This window comes from Thunnus thynnus, chromosome 11 (genome assembly GCF_963924715.1).
Source record: "Thunnus thynnus chromosome 11, fThuThy2.1, whole genome shotgun sequence".
Lineage (NCBI taxonomy): Eukaryota > Metazoa > Chordata > Actinopteri > Scombriformes > Scombridae > Thunnus > Thunnus thynnus.
In genome coordinates, this window is record NC_089527.1 from 12,877,833 (window position 1) to 12,895,777 (window position 17,945).

The 17,945-nt window shown below is 39.8% G+C and overlaps 1 protein-coding gene across 1 annotated transcript in view; it reads left to right on the plus strand.

Moving 5' to 3' along the window:
* The first annotated feature begins 9,640 nt into the window (after positions 1-9,640).
* The window catches only part of asic4a (acid-sensing (proton-gated) ion channel family member 4a), a 98,988-nt gene continuing 90,683 nt past the window's right edge, over positions 9,641-17,945 (plus strand). The window contains exon 1 of the mRNA XM_067603216.1: positions 9,641-10,454. Within this exon, the coding sequence (XP_067459317.1) occupies positions 9,879-10,454 (576 nt within the window). The 5' untranslated portion in view covers positions 9,641-9,878. The remainder of the gene's footprint in view (positions 10,455-17,945) is intronic.

Below are 17,945 nucleotides of genomic sequence, written 5' to 3' on the forward strand. Positions count from 1 at the left end.
CAGGAGGTAGAGTAGATTGTCCACTAATCGGAAGGTCGGTGATTTGATCCCGAGTCCTCCTGTCAGCATGTCGAAGTCTCCGTGGGCGTAATACTGAACCCCGAAGTGCTAGCACCTTTTTTTACACAAGGTTGTCAAGTGAACATTTTCTGTGTATTTGTGTGCTTTAACCCCCTGTGTGTGTACTTGTGTGACTCTCTCTCTCTCTCTCTGGTGAACCTGTGGTGCTAGTTGTGTGGAATGGGCTGCCGGCGAGCTTTTCTAATTGGCTGAGTGAATGATTGTGTGATTGAATGTGTAGGTTGTTGTCTCTCCACTTCCAACCAGCCAACCAGCCAGCCAGCCAGCCAGCCAATAGTATAATAGTATATTGTAAATAGCTTTGCACATATATATGACAGCCCAGGTTCTGTAGGGTTGGGTAGCATTTTTGTTTAATCTCTTCTCTGCTGTTAGGACAGTGATTTGTTTTGTATTTTTTGTCTGAGTAGGTAGTTTTAGGTTGATCAACTTTAGTTCCTTTTTGTTTGTTTTTTTGCTGTTAACCCACCCTGAAGCCAAAATTATGAAATAAACATTTAAAGGGCTGTGGGATCCCTTGTTACCGGTGATTCTCTCATTTTCACGTTGTGTCAGGGTTTCCCCTAGGCTGGGTTTTAACATCTTGCATGGTGGTCTGCCACCATTGATGTGTGAGTGTGTGTGTGAATGTGAGTGTGAATGGGTGAATGAGCAGCAGAAACATTGTAAAGCGCTTTGGATAAAGGCACTATATATGTATATATAAATGGCTGCAGTTTTATAAAACTGCAGCCATTTAGCAGAATTGATATTCCATTTAACAGGACTGTGACAATGACTTGTCAATATATGATCCTTTGAAACGTGCAGTTTTTACAGAATGGCTATCATCATCACTGAAAGTCTGAGCATCAAACAGGCTTGTGAGGGAAGTTAGTGTGGCACTACAGTACCATGCCATTTGTACAGATCAGAGAAGCCTCATATTATAGATGGGCTTTAAAGGGCATTGGATGCCATCCTTTCTGAATTAATTTTATAGCTTAAATGTAAGCTGGCTTTTTTCATGTGCAGTACTCTGTTTAGTGTTTGATGTGCGTACATTTGTTGTGAACAAGACAAAAACTGCTTATCGTGAGGAAACTGAAGCTCAGAAACTGTCATTTTCATCGCAACATAATTATACTGAATAGCCGTCAGTGTACAAAGCTCTACCCATGAAATAGACCGAGATGAATCAAAGCAAAAGCTATGACGTTTTAAAATCAAAATAATTTTAGAAATTTTACTGAGGAAAGAAGGTGCACATAACAGGAGGAGAGGAGATTGTTCAAATAGTTTTTTTAAAGCCAAAAGGTACTTATAACTGGTACAAGTGGGGCATAACTACTGTAGATATCAGATGAGTATAAAAACACACTATAATGAAAGGCTGTGTGAAGTCAGACATTAGTAACTAAATGCACTCAAGAACCCTTCAGTACATTTCCTCATTAGATTGTAACAGTTAAATCAAAATGTTCCTCTCATTGAGCTGGGACCTCTGGTGTTTACTCAAGGGGAAAAAAAGAGCAAATATCAGCCTGCTTTCTGCAGCCTCCACAGTTCCACACCTTCAAATATGAAGCATAGAGAAAAACAAGAAATACAATATTTTGTGGCTTTTATGTAAATTTGACATTTCCCCTGCCGGCTCCACAGAGCCAGGCTCTCTGTTGACCACAGATACCTGCCTGTGTTACTGCTGAGGTGGCAGCAGCCTCTGTTGTATTGAGTCTTCATTATTTGTTATCAACACATTAATACCTGTCAAATAGAAATTACACACATGCAAGTCTAAAAGCTGAGCTGCATGTGTACCCAATCTATAGAAAGTATATGTCAAATACATCAGTGTACAGGATTATCTTGTGGCTGCACCTTTAGGATTGAATTGCAGGGCATAGCAAGCAATTTTTTCACTCACCTCCTATCGAAAAAAAAGATTGAAGCGACGATACAGCAGTCCTAAAATAAAAAATACCTATTCCACTGTATTTTAATACAATAATTTAACATCACTGTTAATGCATGACATGTTCTCCTGTTTGATGTCAGAGCATTGGCAAAACATTTTTTAAAAACAATTAATACAATTCATTAATTGATAGGTAATCTGCTGATGTCAGTTTTAATTGTTCAGAGAGTTGATAACTTAAAGTATCCTCACCAGCAGAGTACACTTTCTTTTTTTAAGTTTTTTAAGTACACTTTCTTAAAACAAAGTAAATCTTGACCATAGCTTAAAATCCAGATATTTTTCAGAATTTTATCATAGAGAGACATCACAGAACAATGCAGTGTATTCTTAACCAATAGGGATGTGCAGAGGGCCCAGTATTTGTATCTGTATCTGTATTTGTTGAGGCAGCAAAATTATTTGTATTTGTATTTGTATTTGTATTCAAATCAAAGTGGAAAGAGGCTTAAAAATTCTGTTTTTGTTTTTATTACGCTTTTCATTTTAGAAAATTAAAGTGTTATAATAAGTGTTCATGAATAAACTACCTCACAAAGGAGGTCCTCACATCGGGTCTCGAACTGGAGTCTCTCGGATCATCAATGACTACGCTGACTACTGAGCTAAAACTGTACTCATCGCATCATTGCAGACAGACCTCTACCTATTTATACACCCATAACACAGAGACAGCACAGCATGTAACATGTAAGGAAGAATTTCAAAGGCAATTATTGCTTTGCACTTTTCATTTATTGCCCATTTTTTTACAACCCAGCTTTGTGGAAAGGAGAGGGGGAACAACAGGTTATGGAGAGTCCCGTGTAAGCACTTTGCGTGTGTCAGCAGCTCAGCTTTATCTCTGGTGAACATCCCCAGCTCTGAGAGTGATGTCTAAATAAGGAAATGTGCATCATGTAGCAGGTGGATGTGACTCCCCTCGTTGAGACCTGCTGATAGACATAACAGTTGAGCAGAGGAGAGAGACTGAGATAGCGATGTAACCGACCTGCGTGCTAGTATTTGACATGTTTTTTTTTTCTTCCCGAAAACAAATAATTTTTAAAATATTTGTCAATCAATCAATCAATTTGTATTCATATAGCGCCAAATCACTATTTGTTTAATTTGTATGAAACAAATATTTGTAAAAAAAACAACAAAAAAACCCTACTATTTGTGCTTTGTGAAATAACATATTTGTATTCGGGCACACCCCTAATAACCAGTACATCATACGTTTTATGTGATGATCCAATAAATGTACGTACGTACAAAATGCCTTTACCAGTACATACATTTTAAAAGATGATCAGCCATAAAAACGCAATAAAGCCAAAGTTTTATTTAAGGAAAACTGTCAGGACGATCCATGTTAAACCTGCAGTTTTTTATCATGTGTGGTCCAACACTATAAATTCACCTCATTTTTTCAGGTTCGGGTGAAATTTACTTCCAGATTTATATTATTGTTTCAAATGATTCAATCATATTTTGTCAACAAAACTACGATTAAAAAATTAAAAAATCTGTCAAGTTGGGTCAGGTCAGACAAAAAATTAAATCCTCAATCAAGGTCCACTTGGTTTTCTTTTTGTACCTCATGATCTTCCTCAGCATATGGAGTTTGCTCAGATGCTGTTGAAAGCTCAGGAAGAGAGCTATGAGTAAAACTTGAGTTCAGGATTATTTATGTTGCCTTTTGATCACAATATCATCTGAAAGGACAGTGATAGAACTCGTGTAGACACTCAATCTACTATAACTTTTCAGTTATCAGTTATGAAAACAACATGACAGAGTGTTTTATACATATGAACAAAGCAAAGTACCAAAGAGACAAGACGTAAGGAGCAGTATAGCGTATGAATGTTGAGTGTTGGATGTAACCTAGACTACAGCCAAGATTCCGAATCCAAGAACACTCAAGGAAGAAAAGAAAAACTTATTGAATAAAAACTGAAGAAATAATATTAAAAATATATAAAAGAAGAATAAAGAAACCCTGGGTAGGCTGCTTCTTAGAAGCTATTACAAAAAAAATCAGCAGCATTTATTCAGTCACCAGTGAATTAGAAATATTCTTCATGGGCTATGATTACTTTTAAATTCTTCAGTTTCTTTGTACACATGTAAAAAATGAAGATGATAAAGCAAAGTCGCCCTCCTTTTAGTGACAAACTATACTTCACTAGCAAGAACCATGCCACAACAACGTCATTTAAAGGTTTAATGGAAATTCAGGAGGTATTGAATGTTGAGGACAGATGATTGGTGAAGTGGGTGAAGATGGAAGGAAGATGTTGTCTGTTAGGCTGGTCTGGGAGGACGAACTGTAGACCAGGCGGAGGGAGACTCAGTGTGGGGGTTCCGTCTCAGGCATGTTTCCGCCTGAGCTGATTACAGGCCCCCAGACGGTACCTAGAATGAGACGTGGGAGAGGTATGCACTGGATTGAATAGGAAGGGATTATGGGAGGAGGGAGGAGAGGATGAAGGGATGTGAGTAGGGATGAGCAGAGGGAGGAGTGGGGTAGGGATGAGGTAGGAAGATGAATGGATAAAGTAAAGGGAAAGGGAGGGTGGGTTGAGAAATCTGAGACAAACAGGGTACGATGGGTTGACCAAGTGTAAGTAGGCTTGACAGGTGATTAGAGGTGTGGTCGAAGCATGGCTCTGCTCCCGAACCTAAGTTAACTTCATTTTAAACACTGTGGCCTCCAGGGACTGCTAGCAGTGTTATAGACTTAAGGTTTTGTTCAGATTATTGTTTGATTATTATCGTCCTCGCTTGCTGCAGAGTGAGAAGCTATGTTTTTTAAGATGAACAAAAAAAAAAGGAAACTGTGCTCAGTCAGAAACATACTTTAAAATTCTGCCACAAGCCTTTATCTTAAAATGTTAAGATCTAACCCACAGGAAATGCAGCTCTGACCCTTAATTGATGAGGAGAGGGCACTGTCAGACATTCATTGCATGAGACACTGAAAGCTGAATCTTTCTCTACTTTTAGCTCTCTCAAAAGTTTCTCCCTTGATTTGTGTGCACACTAATTTATAAATCACTTTGTTCATATACCTGCTGCATAAAAATCTACAACTGCTGTGTAACAGTGTAAAAATACAACTGTTATTTTCCATGTTTCCCTCACTAATCTCTGCTCCCACAAGATTATCAAGCTCACACATGTTTATGGTGTTTGACTAATTAGGAAATAGTGCAAAACAGGCTTCCTGGCTGTTAGAATAGCTGCCACTTAAAGGTTTTGCTATAATGCATGATGGTTGATTATATCATATATATGACCGCTACCCTTCACCCAAAGACTAGCCTCAGAATTGGAGCTGGTTAATTTGGGATTTTTAAGCACTGTGATGATCCTTTTAACCAAAGCAAATAACTCAATTTTTCTTCAGAATCTTTAGATTTTCTTCTCAATTTTTGATTTACCACTCAATACAATGTATTATTTTTTCACATAAATGGGGAGAATTAAATGCTGTGTTGACTTACATTAATACTGCCACATTTACTCTATTCTCTCTTAGATAGCCTGTTGAAATAAAGAGCCTATAGCCAAAAGACCAGCATTCATGTGTAGCCTGTTTACACCACAGGGACTTTTTCATGAACTCATGAACCTTGCCTGTTTTGCAATTGGAGGAACCAGGGTTTAAATATAGTTCCTCTGCCATAGTCTCTGGACCAAAAAAGGTCCCTGCTGTGGGGGAACCTTCTGATGGCCTAAGAATTATCAGGGCAGAGTTGATGTTAAAAACAAAGTTGTATGTTTACTGCTTTCCGACTAGAGTGAGAGAATAGAGTGAGATAATGGAAGATAATGCACATGAATGACAGGGAGAGGCTACAGTGGAGTGAAATGAATGAAAAGAAAATTTGATTTAGTATTTAATGAAAACAAGTCCCCCTAAGTCCACCCCCCTGCTCCAGATTTCCACATAGGAGTGTTTTCTAATCTGGCACCCCTATCTGCAGTAATCAACAGGACAACATTATTTGTCTGTGCTTTCTAAAACTGTTACAAATCACTGTGAAAAAATAATTTTGTTTTGTAATATGACAACACAATGGCTAAGGTCTGGTGAGGTTTAGGCACAAAAACCATGTGGTTAGATTCAGGTAAAGATCATGATTTGGGTTACAATGATCACTTTGTTAAGGTTAGAGAAACGTGGTGTGGGTTAAAGTTCCTACGTCCTTAAACTTAGGCAACAATATAACCACAGGTGGATGATCGTAGACTGTTCTTAAAAATGTGACACTTGCGGTTGGAAACAGGAAACAAACAGCAACTCTCCTGTGGCAAAGTTGTTATGGAATCCATTATTGATTGTGTAATCATCACGTTATATCGATGCATTGGAAACGCAAATGCACAAAATGACTTTCATGCTCCTGCCTTAGATCCTGAATTCCTCTTACTTTGTTACCTGGAACTATTTAGTCTAAAAGGTTAAATTTTGTTAGAAATGCCCAGAAAAGAGTAGGCTACATATATGATAGAGTTAGAACACAATAGGAACAACATTATGTGAGTTTTCACTTTACCAACTCCAGAGAAATTAAATATAAATTGTTGGAATTAAATATAAATATATTATTTTTAAGCTCAATAGAAATGTTCTCATCTATTGTTCAGTTCTATCCTGTGGTGTTTTTACTCAATTATTAAAGGCATACTATGCAGCATTTTCCTAAAGAACAATGTATAGACTCATACAAAAATAATCCCTCTCGATCATCACTTATAACCCACTAGGAGTGTGTGGTGGTGCATTTATCTACAGAGACTCTGCCCACTGCCTGTGTTTTCTTATTATTTTGCTGTGTGCAGGATGCTTCTTGGTGTCAACCTTTGGGCAGTGGGTGTGTAGCCTCCAGCCAATAACAACGCGCAGTGTGTGAGGTCAGGACTCTATGAACTCTATAAACATAGCGACCAGGTTATATCGCTGTCTTCGTCTCTCCCCTCTGCTCTGCTCTGTTCTCTGTCTCTGTGTCATGGATGTATAAAGAGCTGCAGGTCTGTGTGTCTGCTTGACCGAGGGCAGGACTGAGCTACACACACACAGAGAGCAGAGAGGCCACAGCGGACAGGATGAAGCTCTGCATTCAAACAAAACCTGGCAATGCAGCACCTTCGCACCTTGTGCAGAGGTGTGGGCGTGTTTATTTGTGCTTTAGGATGTAACCGCCGTGAAACAATCGGAAAATAATGTTTTATTTATCTGATTCATAGTGCTGCTTGCTCTCTTCATTCACTCTCTAGCTCGCTCTACCGCTGCTGCTCTCTCTCTCTCTCTCTATCTCTCTCTCTCAGCTCACTCCGGTCGAGCCAGGGAGGAGGGGCCAAACTTTGAATGCTGTGATTACAAATACCAACCTACAAATCTTGCATAGTATGCCTTTAAATTACTGAGAAGCTGGATTAAAAATATACTAACTTTTACCTAAAAATCAATGAATGATAATAAATTATTTTCTGGCCATGATAGGCATGTGTCTCTAAACAATCATCTTTAAATTTTCATAAGTGAGCTGAACGTGCCTTGAATTGAGACGTCCAATAGATGGAGCCTTTGAACGAGATGGTAAAACTGTCAGCCTGTTCTCTCAGGGACCACATCATCCATCCACATCTTCCACTTCCACAACTTTCTTATTTTATCCCTCAATAAATAGACCAAACAGAGCAATTTTAAACCTAATCAACTAAACCAACTATTTTTTTTTTTCAGCATTGATTTTCATTCATAGCTGAACCTTATATTTGAAAAAGACAAAATCAATCATATTATAGCATCCATAAATTATATTATGTTGTAATTCATACAATTTACAGTTGTGTTAGAAGTGATTACGATGCCTCACAAAAGTCCCTGTTAATATATGTAAATGTTCCTGCGAAATGAGACGTTATTCACAGTGTCAGAAATAACTTGAAGGTCAGCGACATTTAATCCATTCTATCTCATTTTTGGGACACAAACCAGAGCCGGGGTTGGAGTGTTATTGGCTCTGACAAACAAATATAATGCCATCCGCTCCTTGAATGGTTTTCATGTGCCAGATGTGCCTGCGTGTTTTTTATTCACATTTGGTATTTAGTCATGGCGTGGACTGTGAGCTTTCATTCCCTCTCTGAGACTGTAAATAAGCCAGGCATCCTCTGGGAGTGACTACATAAAACACTCTGTGGTTAGCAGACCTCCAGTGCCTGCCAGAAGCATAGCTAAATCATGGACGCTTCACTTCTATCAAGTAAAAGCAATATCCTAGATATCTCTGTTTGTCAAGCAGACGAATACACCATGAAAAACAATCTTACTATTATTAGTGTAAGAGTATAAAAAGCAAATGTCTGAGGGACTGTGATGACAAAAAGCATAAAGGGGAAAAAGGAAATGTTGAGTGATATTTGTCTTAGCATTGTATTGTCCCTAAATGAGATTTTGTTTTTTTTTTAAGCAGCCAAAGAGCCAAATTATACAATTTTCACTGCTATGCTGATCATGCTTAGTATTTAGTGTTTTTGTTACAGCAAAAATGATGATGTTTCACAGGTCATCAACATCATCAAGAGACATATTTGGAAGGGTAAGAAGAAGCAAATTGTACAGATTTTCTTTTGTACCCTTAATTTGTTCTGCAGTTTTGAGTAATCACGCATTTCTAATGCTCTCTCTGACTTGACTTGGCACTTGTGTTTAGAGCGGTTGAATTCACTTTTAAATATGCCTTTTCTCTAGAGGTCCCAGCCCCTTGTGATGTGACCTGCATGACTAATTCCATTTAAAGGGGAATAACATGAATTAGGGCGCTCACTTTTCTGCCTTGCATTTGCATAATTTTGTTTGGCAACTTGGAAAAGGGCCATTAACAGCACTAAGACACACACTGTAAAGGATGGGGACGAATCCGAATCAATACTTTATTTCAACATCTTTAGCAGCATCAGGGTCCAGATCAGGAGGCATTCACTAATTCAAATCCGTGCAGGAGTCTTGTGATGCAACCATTAGGTCCTGATAAGAAAACACTGTTGCACTGCCTCTCTTAATCTCTGACAGACACGTTCGCTCGATCAATAGTCTTTTACTTTTTTGTTGTAAAGACAAGATTGATTGCCAGGAGTTGCCTCGTGCTCAATTCCACTTCTCACACTCCTCATTATTGTTTCAATTAGGCATTCTCTGGAGACCTGATTGGGGGGTGGCATTAAAAAGCGGTGACCCCTGCGATTCACATCAATCAACGGATGTTTGGCAGAACAACCTTTGACACCAACTTTATTCCGGTCAAGAAGAGGAAAAGCCATCCAAACAAGTGGATTAAGCAGAAGGGGGGCTCTCTGCGGGAAAGCGGGGATGACCAGGGGAAGTTGCGACTCGCGCCAGTGAGGAGGAAATAATCACAATGTTACCTTCTCATGAATTATTAAGTACCCTGTGCTTATTTTAGCTCGGCTCAAAATGCTGCATTTTCATCTGTGGGTCTGAGGCAGTGTGCAAGGGTGCTTTTTTTTTTGACAGCTGTATTACTGCTGATAAGCGAGACTGTGTGAGCTGATCAAGTAGTGAGACAAGCGTTCAGAGCAGTAGCAGCACATCAGCAGCGCTCTAGTCACAAGGAGCCGTGGCGGTAGAAGCAGCAGCGGCACTATCAGTCACAGCACAGGCAGCAACGGCAGCAGCAGCAACAAACTCTCCTGTCTTTTTCTCTTCTTTCTGGAGTTGTTTCTTGCTCAAGAGGACAAAAGCCAAGGAAGTAAGAGGGAAGTGATCCGGGGCTGATAGCTGCCATCAAAACAAAACCAAAACGCAGACCTGGCTGCCCCCATGCCTATCGAATTTGTTTGCAAAATCAAATTTGCAGAGGAGGATGAGAAGCAGAAAACCAAGCAGGATGGGGACAAGGAGAGCCTGATCGAGGAGAGCTGCACACCTCCGGCCAAGGACTTGGCCGGGTTTGCTAACTCCTGCTCCCTACATGGGATTAACCACATCTTTGTCTCTGGTCGCCTGGGGATCCGGCAGACTCTCTGGGCTCTTGCCTTTTTGACTTCACTGGCTCTGTTTGTTTACCAAGCGGCTAAGTGTGCCATCTCTTACCTGGAGCACCCGCATGTCACAGCTCTGAATGAAGAGGCGACCCCCGAGATGGTTTTCCCTGCTGTGACCATCTGCAACATCAACCGCTTTCGTTTCTCTGCACTCACCGATGCCGACATCTACCACCTGGCTAACTTGACAGGTCTGCCCCCCAAAAACAGGGATGGACACAAACCTACTGATTTAATGTACCCTGCCCCTGACATGCAGGACATCTTCAACAGGACAGGACATCAGTTAGAAGAAATGCTCATGAGCTGCAATTTCAGTGGGCAGAACTGCTCAGCCGAGAACTTCTCTGTGGTGAGTGAAAAAGTTTGTCAAACTTCATCCTTTGCTTCATTTTTATCATGTTGCATTACTTCATCATAATTTCTTGGCTTTATCAAAGCATTTTTATGTAAAACAACCTCAGAAAAATACATTGTTTTCCTTTTTTCTAAACCTATATGTATGTAACTTTATGAGGCTCTTCTTGTTTATGCAAAACTACCAATAAGCATGAAAGGAAAAAGGAACAATTGAAGACAAAAGGAATTCTCTTTGTGCTTGTATTCATCTCCAGAGGCCATGTGGTTCCTCCGATACATTTCTGCATGCAAGATTCATGGCTTTGGCTCAGTCATTGAGCTATATCTCTTCTCACTAAGTTCTAAGCAGCAACAGTGTTTCTCTCCAGCAGTGTTTTTCAGCCTGTACCAAAATCTATTATGTCAAAGAACAAAGGCTGCTCCCGAAGAAGAAAAACAGAAAGCTGTCGTATGTGGTTGTATACTTTTCCTAGGCAAACTGTGCTTTTATGCTGCCTCCAACTCGAGTAGCTGAGAGTACACGGCAACAAAATTGTCATCGAAAATAGCCGAGTCTCTTCCTTCCTCTCTTTTCCATCTCTCTCTGTCGCTCCCCCTCTCTCTTCCTGACATTGCAGAGCAGCTGCCTCTCTCTCTCTCTCTCTCTCTGTTTCTCTCTCTGAGCTCTTGTACCTTTCAGGAGGGAAGGAGTAATGCTTCTTCAACGTTGTATTTCAATCTTGCTGCTGTTAAGATTAAATATTTAAAGACAGACATACATGATTTTTGCATTAGCCAGATTGACTAAAAGGAATGAAACAATTTCCATGAGAGAAGGGGAAATGGTGTGTGTCTGTGTGTGTGTGTGTGTGTGTGTGTGACAGAGACAGAGAGAAAGAGAGAGGGATCAGGTGAAAGAGAGAGAGAGTTTGTGCCTGTGTTCTGTGCACTATTTATTAAAGACACTGTCCTTGCAGGAGATGGATTTCCCCATCTCTCCTGCAGGAATAGGAATATGCAATTGCTTTAGTGATGATAAAGTGCGGGTGTCAAGCCTTAATAGGGTATGTTGAACATTGATATGCTCACCTTCCTGAGACCTAAAGATTTCTTTCTTATCACAAGGATGGCACTACATTACCTTTTGATGTGCCAAATTACACGAAAAGAATAATGACATCACATTGCCTCTGGTTTGGTTTCTCTAACAGAGTACTGAGATATTTATTTTCTTTTGTCTTTAAGGTATCCACTCACTCACATGGAGACGTAAAATTACCTGTGACACGGATCAGCCTCCATGAAATTTTCTCAGTTGTATTATCAGGCAAAAGTAAATGTCATACTCCTCAGGGGTTGCCAGAAAGTTTGATGAAATTCAGTCTGAAGCAACAAAAGTTTATAATGTGCTTCTAGGACATTTTGATGGCGATGTCCTCTGACACTCTGACACTCAGTCCTCCCTGAGTACATTAATTAGGAGACAATTCTGACATGCAGGAAACGTCTGTCCTGCGTCGGTCGATGAAGCGTCCTGTAGCTCTCTTTGGACACTGGGTAACTTCATCACAGATTAAGATCCTGTTGAAAGTTCCCTAAGCTGCTTTTTCCTCTCGGTCGGCTACGTGATCTTGTGTATCTGCATTTTTCGAGGGCTGCCAGTTAGATTTGTTACAGGCTACTTGCTGCCGCCACGCATGACAAATCACTTACTCCGAGTCCTGACTGGGAACACGAGTGGAAGTGCGAAGGGAGGAAAGACTGGGAATTTGTGGGAGCAGGCAGGGAAGCAGAATGTAAAAGTGTAATGAAACTCGGTCACATGCGCTCACTCCTCGTGTTTGCGTGAGTGTGTGTTTTGTTACATCAAATCGCACATCATTTGTTACAGCCAGCCTGAGAATAAAAGGAAGCCATTATTACAGGTGATGTGCTATTAATCACATGCAAGCATGTACAAACCATACACACACACACACACACACACACAGAAGTCTCCCTCACACGTCGGTCATTACTCTTTCTCATGGGGCCCCACTTCATGGATTGGCTCCTTGTAATGTGTTTTCTTTCGATTGATCATTGTTGGAGCTCCAGATGTTTTGTTTTGGTAATAGATGAATACATGGATGCGGTGCTCTTGGGGAAATTGCATGATGAAATGTAATTGCAATATTTTCTGACATTTTAGCTCTTATGTAAAAAGACCATCTTTGTGGTTTGCTTTTTCCTTAATGGATTTTAATAGTAAATGTTTTCAAGCCACGCTACGTCAAATGTACGCTTTAAAATATTAAAAATCACAAAAATACAGGCTGTGAATATTTTCTCTTCTCATTTTAAGTTATTTAGTTATTACAGAAAGTCGTTAAATTGCTTCTATGCATTCACAGCTCGAAAGAGTTATAGAAATACAAGCCTCACCACCAGAAAAAATTATCTGGTTCCTCTAATTTATAGCAGGAAAATACATAATCACGTAGCAGAGGAATTTGTTTTCCTCTTTCCAGCATTGTGGTCTGGCGTGATTATTTGACGTAGGTAATAAGGCCATTCTTTATAATTAAAGATTACATTATTGACTTGGATTAATCACAGAAGATAAAGCTGATTCAACAAGCCATGAATAAATAGATTAATATTTTTCTTCCAGTCTAACTCCGAATAATTGTTCATCTATTGTGTGGTGCTGTCGCAGAGATGAGCAGCAAGCCCTTTGGCTTTTTTTAAACAGAGCTCTGTATTGGTTTGCTCTGACTCTCAGCTGTGTTTGCTGCTGCATTATCAGATTTTGCTCTCAGCAAGGACAGATCCCTTCTGCATATATTCATGGAGATAACTAAACAGCTATAGGGTGGCATGAGAGGTGATCTATAAAAACCTGGGTTAAGGGGGACAACACTAAAGAGCTCTCCGCCTGCAATCTGTCATTACTCTGACTGAAGCCCCTATTGTGTGCTTTATAGATAATTGAATGTTTGATAATATAAGCCACAGATGATGCTCACATCCCTCCCTGTCCTACCCTTCATAGTGGAGTGAGATTTTAGGCCACATTAATGTAAATCAATACATGAATAAATGGTACAAAAGAGACATTATTGTCAGTTGATCTCAATAAGTCTGCTGCCCTTGTTTGGTTAATCGGAAAAAATGATTTTGTGATCGAAGGAATTTACAGCATAAACAGGAAAAACAAATTGAAGTCTTGATAGTAATGAGTCATGTGTTCAGCATAGCTTGAAGACTTTGCATATAAAGCAGCATTGTTGTGTGGTTGTGAATTTTACCTACACGGTTTGTACCAGCAACCTACAGTACAAGACTTAAGTCAGTGATTACAACTGAAGGAGAAAAAGGTTTAATCACACAGAGATGAATCACTAAATATACAACATCTCTGTTACACTGCCTTGGCTTCACTGCTTTTGTGTAATGTGTTTTATAGGCCATTTTTCTGCCGTGTCGTAGCCACGTATAGAAGCTAAAATACAGTGTTTTCGATATTTGGCACAAGGTGCAAAGTCTCTGCTTGTCAGTCTCCAGCTTAGGCCTGATGTGGTCTGTTAGATGTGGTTTTCAAGCTTATGGATCTGTAGAAAGTTCAGTAAGTGTGATAGTCCCTGTTACTGCTAGAAATACATTCCTTATGTTTGGTCTTGTCTGTGAGTCCTGTGAAAACTCATATATACACAGACATTCAATCTTGGTATATATATATATATATATATATATATATGTGTGTGTGCGCATATGTGAGAAAGCGTGCTGTGTACATGTGCAGTGACTGTGAGTGACATCCACTTCAACATCTGCACGCCCTTTAACAACACACCCACTCACACACACACACACGCGCGCGCACACACACACACACACACACACACACATCTCACCCAGTCATCCGCCTTCCCCCTGGTGGTGTGGGAGCGTGAAAGTGACTGGCTATCTGGACTGGCTTCGTCTCCAACAACCTGTCAATTAGCTGTCTACAGTTCCACTGCTGTGGGTGTCCCTGCAGCTTAGCATGCTATCTGATATCTGATCCACATACCCAACCCTGGAGGCCAGCGCCGAACATAATACACCCCCCCCCGCAAGCCATAAACAAACAAACACACACATTGTCCTTTCTTTTTTTTTTTTTTATCCATAGAGTTTTTGCTCTTTCAAAATGCAAAAGAAATAACAGAGCACTGATCCCGAATCGTTCCTCCACAATTGAGGCTAAAGGGAGGACTGCTGCCTTTGCAACCCACTTCAGTCCCCCTGCACTCCCACCTTCTTCTCCTCCTCCTCCTCCTCCTCCAGTGTATCAGAGGAAGATGAATAGCAGCGCAATCGGTCGGCTGCTCCTCCTGATATGCATCACCACTGTCTAATCAGATGAAGCCCACCTGTGACCAGCCACTGGATAACACCAATATGCAAACAGTTTATTTTTGGGAAGATTTACCTTTTCCATCACTCCTTGAGCTGGTTTTAAAACCTCACTCTGTGCCACGGTTTGGAGCGCTCGGTTTGATGAGGAGAATCTGCGGCTTGGGGATGGCTTTTAACTCAGCGATAAAGGCTTCCGATGTTGTGGTACTGCTAAACCGCCGCCCCCCTCCCCTCCCGCCCCCCCTCCTCTAACCCCTGGGAGTCTTTTACTCACACAGACATTTGTCTCTTTCTGACAAGTCATACACCAAGCTGTTGGTAATGTTAATGCAGCTGCACACACACACACACAGGAACATGTGTATTGAGAGTGTTTGGTGGATGGAATGCTTCCCCATACAAACACACACAGGTTTCATCACAGATTGAGAGAGTTGGCTTGCAAGATTGATCATGACTCCTGACTAGGTGCCCCTCCCTCTCTGGAGGATCAATACATCCTTCAGTCAGATTGCTTCCCTGCCCTTCCTACTCCAAGCCTGGTGTGACTAATTATCTTGTGCCTGTGTTTTGGGCTCAGTCTCAGCTTCATTTGTTAATGCCGCTGGAGTTGGTGAAGAATTTGATCTTTAGAACAAGATATCTGTTTCTTTTAGCGTATATCCAGCCCAAATTAATCAATATACACTGTCTACCTTCTCCCTAAAGGGCGCTGAAATTATCGAGTAATATGAGATGACTCACAGCTTGTACCGAGCGGGGATGGGGATGGGGAGGGATGGGCGTTTTGATAAAGTGAAATAAAATTTAAAGTCAAATCTAAAAGTCAGAATAAAAGTTTTAGTTGACTGGTGCCCTTCAATGCAAGTAAGAAAAGCTCCGTCTACCTAGATAATCATTTAAAAAGAGCTAATTGTATCCTCAGGCCTGATCAGATTAAATAGAAATTTAAAAAAGAAAAACTTTAAGATTACTAAATTTGTAGATCTTGGAAATGAAAAAAACATGTGTCTACATGTTGAATGGTTGCAGGGGGGGAACGACATGTTTAAGTCAAATTCTAGTCTCCATATAGCAGAAGTCTTCCACATTAACACTGCTTATAAATTGTTGTGGCATTTTCAAGTTGGGCCTCTCCATATAACCGGTTTGAAAGATTTCATTTGCAGCTACTCTGCCTCAGTGACCCCATCAAACAAATACATCTCAACCTGACTAACAGCACTGCACACATTACCGGTATTATTCCCCAAGGTATATTTTGAAAGGACTCATTAACCAGTGTATTTTAGGTAAGACTTCCATTTCTGTTTGAGTGAGGTGTGCATTTTCCTAAAAAAAATAAAGTCTGGTTAATGTTCTTTCAAAATCCACAGTCCTGCTGTGCAAAATTGTATTCTAAAGTTTATGTAGCTTAAAGGGGACAAATCAAGTGGATATCTTCCAGAGCAACAGTTTTTTTCATTATTATTATTATTATTATAAAATGTCCTTAAAAAGGATTTTGTCCTAAAAAGACTATAACTTTGGAAGATATCCACTTGATTTGACTAAGTCGAATTGCTAGAGCTTTATATTAATTTCAGATGAACCTTTGAATGCATTTTTGCACTGAAAGAGAGCTGCGGATTTTGTCCCCCATCACTTGCATTGAAAGCACATAAAGGGATTTTTAATGGCCAGTATGAACAGAGGGAATGATAAGAGCAAGAAAAACCCATTCATTTGGGCACCTGATTATTATTTTAAGACAGACTTGAAAAATTGTGAACCTATGCTTTAATGTAGTATTGCAGTATTCCTGCATATTCCTCATAATAAGTAATAATAACTTTCTTTTTTTTTTTTTAAATTTTACAGTTTACAGCGACAATGAACAGTATTCATAGTGCAGATAACTGTGCCTTTGGCCAAACAGACTTTGAATGCAGACTTTTCCTCTTAGCTGCCAATGTGAACATTTTATTTTGTCATGTTTCCCAGTCTCTGAATACATTAGTGGAAATTCCTCTGAAAAATTAACCAAGCTTGCTTTTAGGCCACCAGCACATAATGGGTTCGTGCTGCTTCATTCCCTGTGCTCGTACGGTTTAATTACTTTGCGCGAGATAGCACGTGCAGGAGATGGACAAAAAAATTGAGACACCTTGCAGTTTAATTCAGTGCAATGAAACAGTTTCGTTAATGAAAGATTTAAATTTAAAAGATTCAAAAATTTAAAAAAGCCAGTTTGATGAAATAAATCTTAAAGGTTTTCAAAATTATGATGAATTTTGATGAATAAATGGACTGATACAAAACAAAAATCCTTTTATTGTCATCTCTGTTCTGTAATCTCCTACGTAGTGAGTGCGTGTATCTTATGTGTAACAGTCTGCTAGGGCTAATATTACTCCCAGAGGGAGTGCACATTTTAGATCATAGACTCGAGCCACCAAATTAGAGGCTGCAAATGAAAGAGCAGTGTGTGGGATCATTTTGAGCACATACTAGAAAGTAACAAACTTTAGTGTTTAATGTCTTTTGGCAGCTATTTGCATACTTTGACTAAAAAGAAAACTGACAAAGATTTCAAAATGTACTCAATAAAAATGTATTAATAGATGTTAAGGGAGCACCCTGGTAGCCGAATGGTTACTGTGCATGCCACGTAACCACAATGTGCCTGGTTTGACTACAGTCAGTGACCCTTGTTGCCCATCTTACCCATCTTTCTCCCCTTGTTTTTTGTCTGCCACTTCACTACCCTCTATCCAATAAAAGGTAAAACATGCTAAAAATAAATAATAATTTAAAAAAAAGATGATGAGGGGAGAGGTGATAATACCACAAGGAAGAGAACAGCCAACAGTGTAGCTTTATTCTTCAGTAAAGCTGCTGTGGTCTGAGCAGACTGCAGAATACAAAAAGGAGAGAAGCAGCTTTGATGATTTTGTTAAATCAGGGAGGCATTCCCGATTATTTGAAACAGTGTCCTTCAAAAGGAGTACTGAGCCAAGCTTGACCAAACATTTATGATGCCCAGTGTTGTGCTGTTTTTTTTGTTACTTCCAAATTGAGGTGAAAGTTAAGTAAAAATACATTTCTAAATTAAAGCTGCAAGCAGTGTTGAACAGGTCTT